This window comes from Dendrobates tinctorius, unplaced genomic scaffold (assembly GCF_039654945.1).
Source record: "Dendrobates tinctorius isolate UK_male_01 unplaced genomic scaffold, ASM3965494v1 ptg000073l, whole genome shotgun sequence".
Classification (NCBI taxonomy): Eukaryota; Metazoa; Chordata; class Amphibia; order Anura; family Dendrobatidae; genus Dendrobates; species Dendrobates tinctorius.
The window spans coordinates 7,010,043-7,030,200 of NW_027361741.1; the positions used below are offsets into that span (position 1 = coordinate 7,010,043).

The 20,158-nt window shown below is 46.2% G+C and overlaps 1 protein-coding gene across 5 annotated transcripts in view; it reads left to right on the forward strand.

Annotated features, from left to right (window-relative positions):
* The window catches only part of ACACB (acetyl-CoA carboxylase beta), a 398,726-nt gene that overhangs the window by 278,739 nt on the left and 99,829 nt on the right, over positions 1 to 20,158 (forward strand). For 4 of the 5 annotated variants that reach the window (XM_073582603.1, XM_073582604.1, XM_073582607.1 and 1 more), the window contains 4 exons: positions 1,830 to 1,943; positions 2,101 to 2,190; positions 2,403 to 2,521; positions 4,335 to 4,358. In XM_073582603.1, coding sequence (XP_073438704.1) covers positions 1,830 to 1,943; positions 2,101 to 2,190; positions 2,403 to 2,521; positions 4,335 to 4,358 — 347 coding nt within the window. The remainder of the gene's footprint in view (positions 1 to 1,829; positions 1,944 to 2,100; positions 2,191 to 2,402; positions 2,522 to 4,334; positions 4,359 to 20,158) is intronic. The other variant, XM_073582605.1, reaches the window with a different exon arrangement.

Consider the following 20,158-nt stretch of genomic DNA (forward strand, 5'->3'; position numbering starts at 1 on the left):
TCTAAGGACTGGAGCTGGTGGAGCGAGCACAGGAGTGGTGCCTCCAGCAGATCCACAATGTGCAGGAACAGCAGAGGAACCTGGGAAAAACAGACCCCTTCAGCGAGGCACCCCTCAACCAACTGCTCCCCAAAATAAAAGATGTGAATCGATGTGTGCGTGTATGTGTGTGTGTATGTATGTGTATGTGTATATATATATATATATATATATATATATATTTGCTCTCTAAATCTGGTGTGATAATTCTAAGTGGATCATGTAAATAGGTGTTTGAACTCTTTTCAAGTTGTGAAAATATTTAGTTTCTGATCTAAAGTTTCTTCAGCTCGAATTAAAAGTGCCTCTACTCATAAGAGCAAAGGTGGTCAAACAAGACCAGCTTGACTATGTCATGAATTCAACATTTCCGATCCTCTATTCTCCCAGTAGATAATCTACCTCCAGAGGTGTCTGGCAGCTCGTATTTCCTTCTCTCAGTTGAAACAAGTGTGCATGGGGTAGTCTGATATCAGCTGTTTATTGCACCACTCCATTGTTGTTTTTCTATCTTCGTACTGGAGTGGTACTATTCTTTTTCCTGAGCTTAGTATTATACCAGCCGCTGTGTTCAACTGTTCCCAGCACCGCTTCGGTCCTGATGCACCATCTTGTGATCGCAACTTCTGACTTACCAGAAGTTGTAGCTGTCACAAGCCCTCAATGTAAAGGCCCTTTTACATTTAGCGATGCACCAGCGATCCGACCCGGTCAGGATCGCTGGTGCATCGCTAAATGATCGCTAGTGAGCTTTCACACAGAAAGCTCTCATAGCGATGCAGCAGCGACGCAGCGCACGATACTCACCTTTCACACACAGCGATCCTGACGTCCTCCCGCCCGCCTCCACGTGTCACTCGTCGTCACAGCAGGAAGCCCCAGCAGGAAGCTGACGACGAGAAATGGAGCCGCCTGATCTGGCGCGATCAGCGATGTACAGCGGGGGAGCCGGTCGGAGGTAAGCATCACACATAGCGATATTGCTATAACGTCACAAAATCGGTGACGTTATAGCGATATCGCTAGCGATATCGCTATGTGTAAAACCCCCTTAAGTCTATGAGGGCCTCTTTCTGGCCTCATTTTGGCTCTCATAAACTTACATTGTGAAGTGACCTTCGGCTCGCCCAGGAGACACTGGAGCGATGCGACAGATCACAAACTGCAGAAGGCGACTGGAGTGGCACCAAAAAAAGCAGAGGCTAGTAAGTATATTACTAAGGGCAGGGAAGTTACATTGGTGCCACTACTCCCCTGCTGAAATAAAAAAAAAAATGGTGAAAACCTTCAGTGTGCTAAATAAAATAACATAAAAAAGCAAACTCGCTTTCCTTGCTGGCGCTGCTCCTCTGCTTCAAGTGCTGAGGCGATTTCATGATTATTCCATATGAGCGCTGCAGCCTATCGATGGCTGTTGATTGGCTGCTCCCTTCACATTTCCATCAGAGAGCGACTAACCAGCTTCAGTTCTTCTGTTCTACAATGCTGCAGAGGCAAATGTTCCTCTGCTAGCTGCATTGGAGACCTCGTAGTTTGGACCAACAGCATAACCATGCCGCCAGCCTGAACTGTAATTTTTCTGGAGCGCACCCCCTCCTGGCACCTAGGCTGGAAGTGACTGCAAGATTGACCTTGAGAAAAAGCCTTTAATATCTGACATGTTAGGAATCATTTCTAAGTCTATAAACTTGCCATTTGATACCTAGCAGCTTTACAGAATTGTGTTATTGTTTTGATAAAAAAAAAGTTTTAAATATGTTTAAAAGTATTCAATATGTCACTTCCACTAGGTTTTGATTGCCTCTCACCTTCCCTCTTATGAACTGAGGCATAATCAAGTGGAATCAATTTTCCTGTCTGCCATAGATCTATATGGACATCAATTCTGCCCCGAAAATTTGAAGGTCAGTGAATCTTAGCTATGGTTTTCTGAATAAATAATACATTGATGTTTTTCCGTGGTGTCTAGTGAAGACTTAAATGAGGTGTAAAAAAAATATTACAAACCTGTGGTTAATGAGGAACCTTACTAATTCTTTGTTATGGACTTTGTTTTTCCAGAAACTGATCATATCCGAGACCTCAATCTTTGATGTGCTACCAAATTTTTTCTACCATGTTAACCAGGTGGTTCGCATGGCTGCACTGGAGGTAATGATTTACTTATTTGCTGTTTTGTGATCTGTAAATATGGGTTCCCAACATACAATTTATGTTGTGCTGTACCCTCCATAAAGGGGGAAGGCCATTTCTCTGTAGACATCTGTCTCTCCTCTCCCCTATTCTTTGGGTAAAACTAGTATGAGTTGCTGTTGGAATGAAGTGGGGTGTTTCTGTATTCTGATAGTAATCTGTTATTGCAGGTGTATGTGAGGAGGGGGTATATTGCCTATGAATTAAACAGCTTGCAGCACCATCAACTCCTGGATGGCACATGTGTGGTGGAATTTCAATTTATGCTGCCGTCTTCTCATCCAAACAGGTATTGAAATTGATGTACTCGACAGTACCTATGGTCCATGGTTAGACTGGGACATGCATGTATGTTGAAGCATGGTTTTCTGCCTGTGGTGTCATGCCTCCTAATTCATTCAACCTTTTTGCACATTGCTTATAGTGTGCCATTCTTTTCAGGGAAGCTTTTCTTTGCAATTTGTATGTATGTAGCAGAAAGTCAGAGTTTTAAGACCCCTCAATCGTGGTTGCGTGAGAATGTAGTAGTGCAGAATCACTTTTCAGCTTTGTCTGAAGGCATTTTAGAGATACAGGAGTTTTATCAAGCTCCTAAGCTATTCCCTATCAATGAAATAGGGGGATACCTTACTGATTGCTAGGATTCCAACTAGTGAGACCCCAATGATCATAACAGGACTCTGTAGATCTCCATCTGAATGAAGCAGTGGTTGAGCATGTGTTCTTAAGCATTTATTCTCAGTGACACTGCTGGAGTTCACCAAACACGGTACTCAGCGATTTCTGGCACTCCCATAGACAATAATTGGAGAGCCTTTTTTCTTTACAACACTTAATGTATCAAATCATTTTATATTTTGATACATTGTACTTTTGTGGACGTGGCAATATCATGTTTATTTTCTTAATTTCTATAATTTGTATTCGAGTATAAAAGGGGGGTGATTCAGACATTTGTTTTTATTATTTTTTAACATCTTTAAAAGTTTTCTTTTTTTATTTACTTTTCACTTATACTTTCAGTTCACCCAGTATGTTTGAACCTGCGATCATTTGATTGCTTGCACTAAATACTGCAATACTTTAAAGGGAGGATGGACCACTTCATAATTGCTCCACTGCCCATCAAAAAATAAAAACACCTGATACTTCCTCCCCATATCAGCACCGTTCGTACCATGTTGATACTGCTATTGCCAGCTGTCACTGTTACATAATTACTGCAGCCAATCAGCGGCCACGTGATATAACAATGACACGTGACCACCAGGAATCAATGTAAATTAAAAAAAAAAAAAATAACATAATATTCTAAATTAGAAGTACCGTAACTAAAAAAAAAAAACACAGCTATAATCTGTATGTAAATTGGATAACTTTAATTGAAATGGTTTTGTAAAACTAACACAAGGAAAGAAATAAAATGAAGATAAAGTGTACGATAATTTATTAAATGTTCATTCAAAAGTGGAATTTTCTTTCTATTTACCAGGAAATATAGTAACACTATGAAAGTTAAAGGGGTTGCCCAATGAAGATAAAATATCTCCTGCCAACAGCTTAGGAGATAACTTATAGTTCAAGGGGTTTCCAACCACTGGGACTCTGCAGATCGTCAGAACAATGCATTTTATCCCAATTTAGAGTGGAGCGATTGTGTGCATGCCTGACCGCAGCTCTAGGAAAAGAGGCCGCAGCTACTAACTGCGCACAATGCCAATATGTCTGGCCTTTTTTTGTCTAATATGTTTGGATTTGATGTCCTTCTTAGTGAATTACCTCTATGGGACTGCCTGAAAACACAGCATTCCGCAGCCCTATAGGGAATTTGTGAAGCATCGGTAGTGCATGTACACTTCTGATTCATTCTAAATAGGAACAATGGGACAGAAATGCTGCTTTTTGCCAATTGGTGAGGATCCCTGCAGTCAAACCCCAACCGATCACTTATCCCGTGGAACTGTCGTCACTGCACAACCTCTTTAACATAAAAAGTGATACTATACTATAACAGGAAATTCAATTTCTAATGTAAGAACTGTAGAATTACTGATTTAGACTTCTAACACTCATTGTCCTGTTATGTGCCCATTTAATTACAGAGAGATCAGCCCAACACTGAGCAGGTATGCGTGCACAATTCTACTTTCATAGCATGGGAAATACTTAATCCATAGTTCAATCTCTTTGAATACTGCTGTCATTTGTGCTTTCAACTCCTGCTTTAAGGTCTGCTCAGAAGCAGTGGGAATCCTTTTAACCTCTTATTGACTTTGCCCTATTAGTTTGTTGCAAGGGCAATGTGATGCTAATACTGGTCTTTGCTACCTTTTACTTGCTAATAAAATTAATTTATTTTCTGCTGGTAAAGACTGCTATTGACTGAGAACTTTAGAGGTCATCTGGATAAACTGACTAGGCAACTGCCTGAAATCTTAAGGAGGTTGTCCAATGCTTTATCCTATTAATTTGCATAGGAGGGGGATGTGCAGTACCCAGCCTCGGCTGCTGTCAGAAGACGGTGCTCCTCTGCAATTGAGTAATTCTGGCCACTGCCACCACCAAGAACATTTGATCGTCAGGGATGTCGGGTGTCGGACCTTGATCGATCAGACATTGATGACCTATTGTAAGGATAGGTCACCAATGATAAAGTAGTGGACAACCTCTTTAAAAGTCCCAGTAGTTGTGTAATCCATGTCCATAATTGGATTGTCAGCCTATGGCATGGCGTGTTACACCAATGTTGGATAGAACCACACTCTTAGATTCTCAGTTTCCACAAAATATGCCGTATCCCTATGAGTTTCTTGTGTAATTAATAGATCAGTCTACAGTGATGCCTTCAGTTTTTGGTGAGATGTTAGTGGTCATATGACTTGTACCTTGAGAAATCTCTATGTCCGTGAAACGGCCATTGACTACTGACTTGTGGTATATTGTTCTTTTTGTATACCTCTCGACTATGCAAAGAACAGTTAATTTATTATATGTGGTGAATGCCAATCTACATTTTGATGTGTTGGCAGTCGTTTTGGCTGGTAAATTTTCCATAAATGATTGCCAGTCCCAACTCTGCTTTGTAATTAATAATAAAGATTTCCTACTGTACCCTAGAAGACTAGCACTATTATTTGTTACTAGCTGAAGAGCCCGGCGTTGCCTGGGCATAGTAACTAACTGTGGTTAGTTATAACAAATTATAATGATTATATTGCACATAAAAGCATTTCACATCATATATTCAACACTACAGATTGGCAACACAAATTAACTAAACGATTACCTAAGTATTGATAGCATTTTATTTTTAACTCATTCAAGAGCCTTTTGATAAAAACATTTTGGTTTTTCCTTTTGGTGCAAAGATGAACAGATTTTTAGCAGTTCCAACTCCTGAATAGGCCATGTAAAGTTGGCCATGAGAAAAGCATGGAGATTGCAAATCGATCCCTACTACTTTCAAGGACTGTCCCTGAGCCTTGTTAATGGACATTGCAAATGCCAGGCGAAGTGGAAACTGGAGGCGTTTAAAATCAAAAGGCAAATTAGATGGAATGAGTGGAATTCTTGGAATGAAAATGTCCTCTCCTTTGTCACTCTGTGTTGCTGAGCTGTGTATCTAATCCTATCCTGTGTGATACTGTCTGCTGAACCGTGTATCTAATCCTATGTGATAGTCTGCTGAGTCATGCATAAAATCCTATCCCGTGTGATACTGTTTTCTGAGCTGTGTATCTAATCCTATCCTGTGTGATACTGTCTGCTGAGCCGTGTATCTAATCCTCTCCTGTGTGATGCTGACTGCTGAGCTGTTTATCTAATTCTCTCCTGTGTGTTTTTGTCTGCTGAGTTGTGTATCTAATCCTATCCTGTGTGATACTTAATGCTGAGCTGTGTATCTAATCCTATCCTGTGTGATACTAAATAATAATAAATAATACTGACTGCTGAGCCATCTATCTAATCCTATTCTGTGTGATGCTGTCTGCTGAGCCGTGTATCTAATCCTATCCTGTGTGATTCTGGGCTCCCCTGCAGTCTGTGTCAGAGGATGGTCTGTGTTGGCACGATAGTAAATTTGTTTTCTCCTTCGCCTCAATGGGGGACACCGATACTGTGGTGTATGCTTCTGCCGCTAGGAGGCTGACACTAAGTGAAAAAAAGAGGTTAGCTCCTCCTCCGTCGTATACACCCTCGCCCCTATTGCGGGCGGGACTCAGTTTTTTTGCTTAGTGTCCATGGAGGCACACGCGTCTGGTTTTGCTCCAGACTTTTTCTTTTCTTTTTTTTTCGCATGAAGATGAGACGGGCGACGGACCCTATTGAAAGGGTCCGATCTCCCCAAACCATCAACGGGCGAGCACGTGTTGAGTATCGTCTCCACGTATCCTCTTCCGCACCGTGGAACATATCTGGGCCGTTTTCCCCAGACCTTTTTTTTATTTTTACCGTCTATGAAGATGAGACAGGGGCAACGGATCCTATTGAAAGGGTCCAATTTCCCCAAACCATCAACGGGCGAGCACGTGCGAGTGTCCCTCCACGTATCCTCTCCCGCGACGTGGGACACAATGCCGGACTTAGCCCTGACCACCCCTAGATATTGAAACCATGGGCTGTACAGAGGCACAAGGCTAGTCCGTGCGGCCCCCACTGCTCCACCAATGCTTAGACTGCGGTGCTGCAAGGCAGCGGACGGTCCCTCTCCTCACCCCCTGAAGGGGTTAGATGGAGTTAGGGTGCCCGCACCATCCTATTTTGTCAAGGCCCCTCACATACCTGAGCTGGGAAGCTGAAGAGGTTCATCAGTGAGGAGAGGGCATGGGAGGGCTCCTACGGCGAAAATCTGGAGCCCTTAGCTGTCAGATGCCACCAGCCAGTGGCTGCAGAGCGGTGCGGAGAAGCCTGCGCCAGTAAGTAGCGCCATTTTTTTGTGGATAAATTGAGGCCGCGGCTTTAGCCGAAGCTAGGCCGCGACCGGAAATTCCGCCTCCGGGCCGCGTGTCACTTCAGGCGGCCCGCCCCCCAGGTCTGGTCGGCGGGGGATAAATTTAGTCCCCGGCTTCGGAGCGTGGCTAGGCCGCAGACCCGGAAATACCGCCCCTGGACCGGTTTATATGCTGGCGGTCCGCCCCACAGCTGGTGACGCGCGATTTTTGTGCGGAGACGTCCAGGAACGGGGGGGCACAAGACTGGGGTAAGTGCTGAACAGTAGACCACAGGGAAAACGAGGTGCTACCTCCTTCCCCCTGTCCCCAGCAGCGGACAGATACAGCATGTCCGAAGAAGCAGCATGCATCTCTTGTCGGGCTGCGTTTCCGCGGGAGCAGAGCAAGATATTATGCAAATCCGGCGGCTCCAAACGCGCCCAGGAGCCCTCCCCTGTGACCGAACCCACAATGCTGGTGTGGGCAGACCGCAGAGGACAAGGCTCGGGATTCCCGCTGTACAGCGCCCGGAACCCGACGCCTAACAGAACCTCAGGGTCCGTCCTCCCCTGCGACGGCGACCAATGTGCCAAGCCCCCAGAGTGGGTCCTATCACTGTCACAGTTCATGCAATTGAGTCCCTTCAGGCCTCAGATGGGGGCAGGGACAGTGGCTCGCCGGCCATAGAGGAGACCTCCACCTCACAAGAGCCTCTCGCCTGCAGGGGCCGCTCTCACTCCAGGCAGATCTGAGGGAAGCGAATCCACACGGTGTCGCCCAGTCCATCCGGTGCCTTGGCATCCGTAAGTTCTGCTTTTCGCTCCCCGTCGCCAGTGGTTGATAGTGAGCAGACCTCAGAATTCGACTCAGACGAGCCCCTTGACATGGATACTCCAGCGTCACGTGAAACAGTGGACAGCCTCATAGAGGCCGTCAATCAGACCTTGGAGATTGAGGATGATCCCGCAGCAGCTACGGGGCATGCACTGGCATTTAAGCAAGTGAAGCGCCCGCACAGAATTTTTTCCTATCACCCGGAGTTTGAAGACATAGAGCAGCGGCACAGAGAACGTCCAGACAGGCGTTTCTCGGGTCAAAAGGCACTCAAAACAAGGTATCCGTTTGCTCCGGACCACCGTAAAAAATGGATGGAATCCCCGATGGTGGATCCTCCGGTTTCGTGCCTAGCCACTAAGACCCTGCTATCCGTCCCTAGTGTTTCCTCAATTAAGGATCCCACGGATCGCCTTATAGAGAGCTTAGCTCGCTCAGTATATGAGGCGTCAGGGTCAGCGTTCGCTCCCTCATTCGCAGCAACTTGGGTAGCCAAGGCTATGATATCATGGTCAGAAACATTAAACAAGGTCACGCAGGAGCAGGATCTACCTGCAGAGATTTTGGAGGTCGCAGATCAGATGGCGATGGCCGGAGACTATGTAATCAATGCGTCTTTGGATGCGGACAATTGCTCGGCACTTGCTGTCGCTAATGCAATTTCTATCAGAAGAGCCCTATGGTTAAGGACATGGCGAGCCGATTCTACTTCTAAGAAGTCCTTGACTTCCCTGCCTTATCAGTGCGGCCACCTATTTGGGGAGAAGTTGGATCAACTTATCTCCAATTCCACAGGACTCCACAAAACAAAAGGTCAAAACGTTTTTTCATCACCAGTTTTCAGGCACGTTTTCGGGCCTTTCGCAACCCCGGGTGGACTACAGCGGCCAATTCCGCCGCCCCAACCAGGATAGGGAGCGGCAGGTCTCATATAGAGCCAACCCATTGGGGAGAATGCATACTCAGCAGCCCAGATTGAGGGGATCCAGATCCCAAAGATCGTCGGCCAAATGACTCGAGGCCTTTACCAGACGACACCGGCAAGGTGGGCGGCCGCCTACTCTGGTTTCACCACGTCTGGGTCAATGTCGCTCACGACGCATGGGGAATGGAATTGGTGGCCTCAGGTTACAAAATAGAATTTGTCAGATATCCTCCAAGACGGTTTTTTCTTTCCCGGCTTCCCAGGGTGGATACCCAGGCAAGGGCTCTATTGGGAGCCATCAAATAGCTCCAGCACAACGTAGTCATTGTTCCAGTGCCGGAACACGAAACAGCTCAGGGGTTCTATGCCAACCTTTTTGCGGTTCCCAAAAAGGACGGGTCTGTCAGGCCTGTTTTGGACCTGAAGCTTCTGAACAAATTCATCAGGATCAGACATTTCCGTATGGAGTCTCTCCATTCAGTCATATCGGCCATGGAGCAGTGAGAATACTTGGCCTCAATAGACATCTAGGACGCATATCTGCATATTCCCATTTTTCCTCCTCATCAGAGATTTTTACGCTTCACCATCGGCGATCAACATTTTCAGTTCGTAGCGCTACCCTTCGGGCTAGCCACGGCTCCCAGAGTGTTCACAAAGGTTATGGCAGTTGTCATGGCCACACTGCATTCTCGAGGCAGAGTCGTCTTGCTTTATCTGGACGACCTCTTGGTCAATGGCCCGTCAATACGGGCATGCGAGGAAAAAGTCAACATCACGCTAGATACTCTTGCCCGCTTAGGATGGTTGGCAATGCAAAGAAGTCATCCCTTGTGCCAGCTCAGAGGATCTCCTTCCTAGAAATGATCCTCAACACTTGCCGAGGGTTGGTAATTCTCCCTTGGGAAAAGGCGCTAGCTCTCCGGCAGGGAGTCTGGATACTTTGCCAACCAATCCCTCATACCATCCGATCCGGGATGAGGATTCTAGGGAAAATGGTAGTAGCAATGGAAGCGATACCTGTCACCCAGTTCCACCTTCGCCCCCTGCAGCACGCCCTCTTGTCAGCCTGGGTCAAGAATCCTTTCACGCTCGATCGGCAGTGCCGACTGTCCTCTCAAGTCAGGCAGTTGCTCGGATGGTGGATAACCAGTTCCTCTCTGGCCCAGGAGAAAAACCTTTCCACCCAGATCATTGGCTGGTAATGACAACCAACGCCAGTCTCCTCGGTGGGGGAGCTGTGTTTCGCCACGACACAACCCAGGAACGGTGGTCGCCACAGGAGGCACGTCTCCCGATCAACTTATTGGAGATACGAGCAATTCGGCTGGCTCTACAGAAGTTTCATCAATTTCTAGCAGGCCGCCCCGTCTGGTTTCAATCGGACAACGCCACGGTGGTGGCTTACATAAATCATCACGGGGGGCACCCGCAGCAGAGCAACCATGCGCGAGGTAAGGCTCGTTCTTCAGTGGGCTGAAGCAAACCACTCGGTGATTTCGGCTGTCCACATTCTGGGGCGTGGAAAATTGGGCGGCAGACTTTCTCAGCCGGCAGGGTCCTGCATCCGGAGAGAGTGGTCCCTACATCCCGAAGTTTTTCAACAGATTTGTCAACTGTGGGGAGCTCCGGATGTGGACCTGATGGCTTCCAGAGTGAATGCCAAGGTGCCCACATATGTCGCTCAGGCCATGGACCCGTAGGCATTCGCGGTGGACGCGTTCGTTCTGCCATAGAACCAGTTTCGCCTCCCATATCTATTTCCCCCACTGCCACTACTTCCGAGAGTCATCAAAAAGATCAAAACGGAAGGGGTGCCGGCGATTCTGCTGACCCCAGACTGGCCCCGTCGAGTGTGGGACACAGATATAGTGCAGCTGCTCGCCGACGTTCCTTGGCGCCTGCCAGAGCGCCCAGATCTGCTGTCTCAAGGGCCGATTTGCCACCCGAACTCAGGGACCCTGTGTTTGACGCCATGGCCGTTGAATCTTGGATCCTAACCCAGGCAGGGTTTGGGAGCGATGTGGTCGCTACAATGATTAGCGCCCGGAAGCCTGCTTCAGCACGAATTTACCACCACACCTGGAAGGTGTTCTTTGCTTGGTGTCAAGGCCGCGGTGTTTCTCCACTGAGATTCTCGATCCCCAACATCTTGGCTTTTCTCCAGTCGGGCTTAGAGAGCCCGGATAGCTCAGTCGGTAGAGCATTAGACTTAGCTTTGCCCCAGGTTCCCTCAGGAGACAAATATCGGCTTTATCCGTCCTGTTCCAGCGCAGAATTGCTACCAATTTGCAGGTGAAGACTTTTCATTCAGGGAGTCTCCCACTTGGTTCCTCCCTATAAGGCGCCTATGGACGCCTGGGACCTTAACATGGTCCTAAGTGTTCTGCAGGAAGCTCCATTTGAACTGCTTCAGGATATCTCATTGAGGTACCTTTCCTGGAAAGTGGTGTTCCTAGTGGCCATCACTTCCATCTGGCGGGCTTCAGAGCTGGCGGCCCTATCCTGCCGAGCTCCGTTCCTCACTTTCCATAAGGATAAGGTGGTCCTCAGACCAGCCCCTCCTTTTCTGCCGAAAGTCTTGTCCTCTTTTCACATTAATGAATATGTTGTTTTGCCTTCATTTTGTTCAGCACCGGTGCACCGTGTGGAAAAAGCTCTTCACACGTTAGACCTGGTAAGAGCCCTCCGGAGGTACGTATCGAGGACGGCACCCTTTCGTCAGACAGACACGCTGTTCGTGCTCCCCGAAGGGCGCAGGAAGGGACTCGCTGCCTCAAAATCGACTATAGCCAGATGGATTTGTTTGACTATTCAGGAGTCCTACCGCATTAGAGGCACGCCGATTCCAGCAGAGATCAAGAGCGCACTCTACCCGGGCAGTGGGCGCTTCGGCACCACGCTTCGACGGAACAGGTTTGCAAGGCAGCAACCTGGTCCAGCCTGTACACATTTGCCAAACATTATACAGTTGTGGCCAAAAGTATTGACACCCCTGCAATTCTGTCAGATAATACTCAGTTTCTTCCTGAAAATGATTGCAAGCACAAATTCTTTGGTATTATTATCTTCATTTAATTTGTCACAAAAGAGAATGAAGCAAAAAGCAAAACATTGATCATTTCACACAACTCCAAAAATGGGCCAGACAAAAGTATTGGCACCCTCAGCCTAATACTTGGTTGCACAACCTTTAGCCAAAATAACTGCGACCAACCGCTTCCAGTAACCATCAATGAGTTTCTTACAATGCTCTGCTGGAATTTTAGACCATTCTTCTTTGGCAAACTGCTCCAGGTCCCTGATATTTGAAGGGTGCCTTCTCCAAACTGCCATTTTTAGATCTCTCCACAGGTGTTCTATGGGATTCAGGTCTGGACTCATTGCTGGCCACCTTAGAAGTCTCCAGTGCTTTCTCTCAAACCATTTTCTAGTGCTTTTTGAAGTGTGTTTTGGGTCATTGTCCTGCTGGAAGACCCATGACCTCTGAGGGAGACCCAGCTTTCTTAAACTGGGCCCTACATTATGCTGCAAAATTTGTTGGTAGTCTTCAGACTTCATAATGCCATGCACACGGTCAAGCAGTCCAGTGCCAGAGGCAGCAAAGCAACCCCAAAACATCAGGGAACCTCCGCCATGTTTGACTGTAGGGACCGTGTTCTTTTCTTTGAATGCCTCTTTTTTTCCCCTGTAAATTCTATGTTGATGCCTTTGCCCAAAAAGCTCTACTTTTGTCTCATCTGACCAGAGAACATTCTTCCAAAACGTTTTAGGCTTTTTCAGGTAAGTTTTGGCAAACTCCAGCCTGGCTTTTTTATGTCTCTGGGTAAGAAGTGGGGTCTTCCTGGGTCTCCTGCCATACATTCCCTTTTCATTCAGACGCCGACGGATAGTTCGGGTTGACACTGTTGTACCCTCGGACTGCAGGGCAGCTTGAACTTGTTTGGATGTTAATCAAGAAAGGCACATCCAGCGCAGAAACTGCAGCGCTTCCCAGGACTCACATCCAAAGATGATATTTCACATTTTTTTTATTTCATAGGTTAAAAAAGAGATACAACGCGTTTCGGATACAGTGCATATCCTTCATCAGGTATCATAAAAACACAGTGCAAATCCTAATAGTATGAAATTCAGTTACACTTATATATAGTAGCAACCTTTTATCCCAGTCTCAGAAACTTGATTTAGGGTGTGGACCAAGTTCAGGAATACACCCACTGATTGATCCAACCTTGACAACATAGATGCAAGAAGGAAAAAAAAAAAAAAAACTCAAAAGGAACAAAAAACCCAGAAAGGAAAATTAAAAAAAAGGCAACGTTCAAACTCTCTCTATGATATCATTCAATCCATTTGGATGTAATGTTCACAGACGATATATTGTTTGGATGTTAGTCGAGGTTCTTTATCCAACATCCAAAAAATCTTCCCACTATATCAGCACTCTGAAATATTCAGAGACAGAGCAAAAAGAGGCCAATCTAATAAGGGACAAAAAAGAGCAAATTGGCAAATACAGAAAAATAAGAGTGGAAATTCAGCACAGCCCAGCCTGGCTGGCTGACCACACAAAAAACTGAATTGACCAACAAGAGCAAGTGTGAACATTAGCAGAAACAAACTTAACTTGAGAAGACTGGAACAGAGCTGAGTCCAAGACCTGAGAAGCAGACTGAATCACCAGCACCAGGATAGGGTGTTGGCTGTCTTATATCCAGTCTGATACTCCAGAGATCCAATCGTTATCCTCCTCCTCAGGTGACAGATCACTACCAATTAAACCAACCTCACTACCTCCTGTCACCACCAGAGGGAGAACGGAAGGAGAACTCTCAACTGGTGGAGCAGAAAATGAGCTCATAACAGTAGACACAGGAACATTCAGGTCTTTGGAGATGGACTTGTAGCCTTGAGATTGCTCATGCTTCCTCACAATTTGGTTTCTCAAGTCCTCAGACAGTTCTTTGGTCTTCTTTCTTTTCTCCATGCTCAATGTGGTACACACAAGGACACAGGACAGACCTTGAGTCAACTTTAATCCATGTCAACTGGCTGCAAGTGTGATTTAGTTATTGCCAACACCTGTTAGGTGCCACAGGTAATATACAGGTGCCTGTGTATTACACAAATTAGAGAAGATCACATGATTTTTCGAACAGTGCCAATACTTTTGTCCACCCTCTTTTTTTATGTTTGATGTGGAATTATATCCTATTTGGCTTTAGGACAATTCTTTTTGTGTTTTTTCATTTAAGACAAATTAAATGAAGATAGCAAAGAATTTGTGTTTGCAATAATTTTCAGGAAGAAACTATTATCTAACAAAATTGCAGGGGTGTCAATACTTTAGGCCACAACTGTAATATCCATGCTCAGGCCTCGGCGGAAACGTTCCTGGGGAGAAGGATTCTCCAAGCAGCGGTGGCGCACCTTTTAAACAAGAGGTGCATGTAGCTTGGATCGGTGAGTCAATCTCCCACCCAGGGACTGCTTTAAGACGTCCCACAGTATCTGTGTCCCCCAATGAGGCGAAGGAGAAACATGGATTTTTGTGATAACTCACCATAAAATCCTTTTCTCCGAGACGCTCATTAGGGGACACAGCACCCACAATATTAGCCAGTTGGCTCTGTTTTTGTTTAGTTAATACGCATTTATTTATGTGATATAAGGGTGGTCCTTTTCTGGACATGTTGTACCTGTACTAAGGCTGATTTTGTTGTCCTCCTACTGCTTTGGCACCAAACTGAGTTACGCCCGCAATAGGGGCGAGGGTGTATAAGACGGAGGAGGAGCTAACCTCTTTTTTTCACTTAGTGTCAGCCTTCTAGCGGCAGAAGCATACACCACAGTATCTGTGTCCCCTAATGAGCGTCTCAGAGAAAAGGATTTTACGGTGAGTTATCACAAAAATCCATGTATTTCCAGCTTTACAGAAGGACAATAACACTATAGAAATGGTAAGAATAATAGGCCTCAGTTACCACAACCGTTTGCAAGGAAAAATGTTGCTCATAGCAACCAGTCACGGCTCAGCTTCTTTTAAACAGCTCTGGTGAAATAAAAGATGCTTAGTGATTGGTTGCTATGTGGAGTGGGCGTGTCCGATACACACAAACACTCTATATATATATATATATATATATATATATATATATATATATATATATATATATATATATATATATATATATATATAGACTAGCTGAAGTGCCCGGCGCTGCCCGGGCATAGTAACTAACTACGATTAGTTATAACAAATTGTAATGATTATATATATATATATATATATATATATATATATATATAAAGCTGAGTGTAGAGCCCCGCCCACTCCGCATAGCCACATTCACTCTAATATCCCACATCATCCCGTCAGCCAGAGCTACCGGACTACTACCCCTAATATAATCCCACATCATCCTGTCAGCCAGAGCCACCGGACTACTACCCCTAATATCCCACATTATCCTGTCAGCCAGAGCCACCGGACTACTACCACTAATATCCCACATCATCCTGTCAGCCAAAGCCACCGGACTACTCCCCCTAATATCCCACATCCTCCCGTCAGCCAGAGCTACTAGACTACTACCACTAATATCCCACATCATTCCGTCAGCCTGGGGTCAGAACCAGAGCGCTGAGTGGAACGGTCCTAACTTCCATACTGGGGATCCCTTTAAGAGAGGCCTGGTGTCAAAACCAGAGCGCTGAGTGGATTTGTCCTGACTTCCATACCAATGATCCCTTTAATAGAAGCATGGGGTGAGTATCAGAGCGCTGAGGGATTTACCCTAACTTCCATAACGGAGATCCCTTTAAAAGAGGCCTGGGGTCAGTACCAAAGCGCAGATTGGATTTGCCCTCACTTCCAAACCTGAGATCCCTTTAAGAGGGGCCTTGGGTTAGAACCAGAGCGCTGAATGGATTTGCTGTGACTTGCATACCAATGATCTCTTTTATAGAACCCTGGGGTCAGAATCAGTGCGTTGAGGGATTTGCCCTAACTTCCATACCAGAGATCCCTTTAAGAGAGCCTGGGGTCAGAACCAAAGCACTGAATGGAGTTGCCTTGACTTCCGTACCGGAGATCCCTTTAAGAAAGGCCTGGGGTCAGTACCAAAGTGCAGCGTGGATTTGCCCTAACTTCCATACCAATGATCCCTTTAAGAGACCCTGGGGTCAGAACCACAGAGCTGAGTGGAACGGTCCTAACTTCCATACCAGGGATCCCTTTAAGAGAGGTTTGGGGTCAAAACCAAAGCCCTGGATGGATATGCTCTGACTTCCATACCAATGATCCCTTTATGAGGGAAGATGTGCCTAAGGGATGGAGGATGTGTGATGGGGATATGAGCAGGGAGGGGGGGATTCATTTCTGTCATGTGCCAAAGACATACTGATAGGGAAATTATATTGTGAGCCCCATCGGGGACAGTGATGATAATGTGTGCAAACTGTAAAGCGCTGCGGAATATGTTAGCGCTGTATAAAAATAAAGATTATTATGTGCTCTCTGCTCCTTTCAGGGAAGCAGACAATTCCTGGGAGCTTATGTTCCCGGGGATGCTAGATTTCTCCCACCATGTCAGTGTCTGCTGAGGTATTGTCAAGTGGGAAAGCTTGCTCATAGCAACCAATCACAGCTCAGCTTCTTTTAACCAGCTCTGGTGAAATGAGAGATGCTTAGTGATTGGTTGCAAGGAAAACTGTTGCCCATAGCAACCAATCACAGCTCAGCTTCTTTTGAACAGTTCTGGTATATAATTCCACATGTGTTAATTCATAGTTTTGATGCCTTCAGAGTGAATCTACACTTTTCATAGTCATGAAAATAAAGAAAACTCTTTGAATGAGAAGGTGTGTCCAAACTTTTGGTCTGTACTGTACATACATACATTCACTTTTATATATAGAGATGGATGGATGGTTATATCAAAATCATGAGCTATAAAAAAGTTCAATTCATTGCTTTTAAAATGATGAAGCAAAAAAAATTACTTATCTAAACTGTTTTATTCACTTTTTGTTATTTTGTATTTTTTGTATTCCATGAGTTCTAATATTTTACTTTTACAACAAATAAATATATGAGGTCTTGTTTTTTGTGGGATGAGTTGCATTTCTTTATTGCTCCATTGGGGATCACAAGTAACCATGGGTGTATGCTGCTGTCGCTAGGAGGCTGACTTTAGGTAATAAGAGTTAGCTCCTCCCCAGCAGTATACACCCATCGACCGGCACAAAGCTAGCGAGTTTTAGCTTAGGCCTGTTTCACACTTCCGTTTTTTCAAATCCGTCAAAATCCGTTGGTTTCCGTAAAAAAACGGATCCGCCATTTTTTTGCAGGATCCGTTTTTTTTGTCCCATAGACTTCCATTAGTGGTTACCGCGGATCCGTCAAAAAAACGGATCCGTTTTTTTAAAAACGGATCCGTTTGCATCAGTTTCCGTCAAAAAAACGGAAACGGATCCGTTTGGCGGACACAAAAACGGAAGTGTGAAACAGGCCTTAGTGTCAGTAGGAGGCAGACCTCAATCTAATTTCAGGTCCGTTCATTTGTCTCTTTTGGTCACCCTGTTGTGTGTTATTAACCTTTTCCCTTTAAGATTCTGCTCTTCAGGGTAATGGGGTGTAAAGTCTCACCTTGTTTTCCCAAAATAGCGACCGAGAGAACATTGTGGTGTGCCGTCCACATCGCCCACTCTGTGGTCTGCGGGGCAGGACCTTTCCCCCTGATGCTTCAAACGTGTCTCAGAATGGATTGTGGCTGCTGATCCTTTGCCTGTTCCCCAGCCCCCTCCTGGGAAAGGCGTTGGACACGTCTCAGTGGCCCTCCTCTCTTCATGGTTGACACCATCTCTTCTGCACCGTCTGGGACCATGATGGTTCGGGAAGGAGAAAGCTTACATTTTTTCCTTTGACCCCCCCCCTCACCTGTGGTTCCTGATGTTGTCTTCAGGAAGGAGAAGGAGTCGGAACCTCGTCTAGAGAGGTACCTCCTTCTCCACAGTCCCTCTTCAGGTGGCTGGGAGGCATCACAAAGAGGAAAAGATCACCGTTCCCCCATCTAGCGCATGTTCTCCGACGTGCCAACACCCCCCCTTGTGAGCGTCAGCCAGTCAGGAATCGATGGCTCGCGCGCTCCTTTTTTTTTTTCTGCATCCCTTCATTATCACGCTGGGCTCGTTGACGACCCCTGCGAATGCCAACCAATCAACGCACAATGTCTCACGCTTTTTTTCCGGCCTATGGCTTTCATTTGAAGCAGAGTCTGATTACTGCCCCTTTTGCAAGCGCCAACCAATCAGCATGCAAGGTCTCCAGTGTGCATTTTCCCTTCTAAAAGGGTGCTCCTTTTATCTTCAGTGCAGGCTTTCAGCATACCCTGCTTTAGCCCACCCCTTCCATCTCCTTCTGGTGCCCGTACAACGCTGTTCCTTCTGCTGAACCACTCTCCTCCATATCCAGGAATGGTGGGTAGGCTCTGTTCAGGCTATTTTTTCCTGTCCATCAAGACTTAGCCCTCCTCAGCATCCCCTCTCCGCTCCAGGGAGTCGTCCTGGTCCTATATATGCACAGACCCAGGGAGTCTCACTCCCGTACCTCCCACATCACTATTCACTATGCCTGTGCCCTCTGCAAAAAGAAGTGGCCCACAGGTCAGGCCTTGGCCTTCTGCCCAGAGAGTACATCCCCCACCCCGGAGTGGGCTGTTGCTATTTCTTAATCAGTATCTCTCCTTACCGAGGTATCCCTGTCTCTGGTACAGGCCCTTGAACGTTTACCTAACCTTTCAGCCACCTCCAGCTCCTGTTCCTCCGAACAAATCACAGGATCCCATCTGCCACCCTCATCATGACAGATCAGTGATAAGGTCCAACATGCGGGCTCATTCCATCTTCTTATCTGCATTATTCACACAGGCAGCACAAGTTAAACACAGAGACATCTTATCTGCATTATTCACACAGGTAACACAAGTTAAACAAAGAGACATCTTATCTTTCCCTGTCATCCGGACAGACTTCTGCATCAGCTTCCCTTTCCCTGCAAGCTCAACTATATCCCTGGACAATCCGTGTCCCATCTGTTTCCTTGTACATTCCTTGTCCTCCTTCTGGACAGTCTCTGTGCCACTCGTGCTCCAGGCCCACCGCCGTTTCCCTGGTCCGGGTGCGAATTACAGGGTAACTGGCTCACCGACTCAGCTGCCTCCTAATCCCATCAGCTAGCTTTGGATCCTTCCTTGGAACAGTTCTGTATTAGCTAGTGACCACCTGCACGTTTCTCAGCCCGGGACCCCTTACTGAAACCGCTTTATCCCCACGGCCTGTAATACTCTGCTCACATGTCCTGCCTTTGGGCAAGGTGCCCGGGCATCTGTCTAATCAGGAAGTGCCTTTCCTATACCTCCCTGCTCTGTGCTACTCTGCTGTGAGACTCCTTCTATCTGCTTAACCCCTATGCTGCTTGTATGTAACTAACTCTTATCTATCCTATTCTCTATCTCTAATGTGCCCCTCTATTCTAAATCCCTTATGGTCCTGCACTACTTCCTAATCTATCCCTATGCTGCAGCACATGACAAATACATTTACATTACAGTGCATCCAATAGTAAAATGTTAATCAAACATCAGTGTGCCGTATGTGACACAGGTGAACAGCGTAAAGGACAGAGTCGGTACATAAGGGTCCCCGCAACCTCCTTACATTGGCACACTCCTATTTCAGCAAAGTTCTCCATTTGCATCTCTCCCCTAGTTCAGGACCTTCCTTCAGGGAGTGGTTCATCTTGCGCCACCATGTCGTTCCCCTGTGGGACCTTAACCTAGTTTTGAGAGTATTTTAGGAATGCTCCTTCAAGCCCATCCAGGGTATCTCGTGTTCTCTTCTCTCCTGGAAGGTTGCCTTTTTAGTTGCAATCACTTCCATTAGATGGGTCTCTGAATTAGCAGCTCTCTTGCTGCTCTCCCGCTGCTCTCCCTTCCTTGTCTTTCACCAGGATAAAGTGGTTATTCGGCCAATGCCCTCCTTCCTAAAATGGTTTTTCCTTTCCATATTAACAAGGATATTGTCCTTCCATCCTTCTACCCGTACATCCCCTGGAAAGTTCTCTCCACAAGCTGAACCTAGTCAGAGCACTGCACTTCTACCTCTGAAGGACCGCATGCTTCAGACGATCAGATTCCTTGTTCGTCATTACTGAGGGTCGCCGGAAGGGACT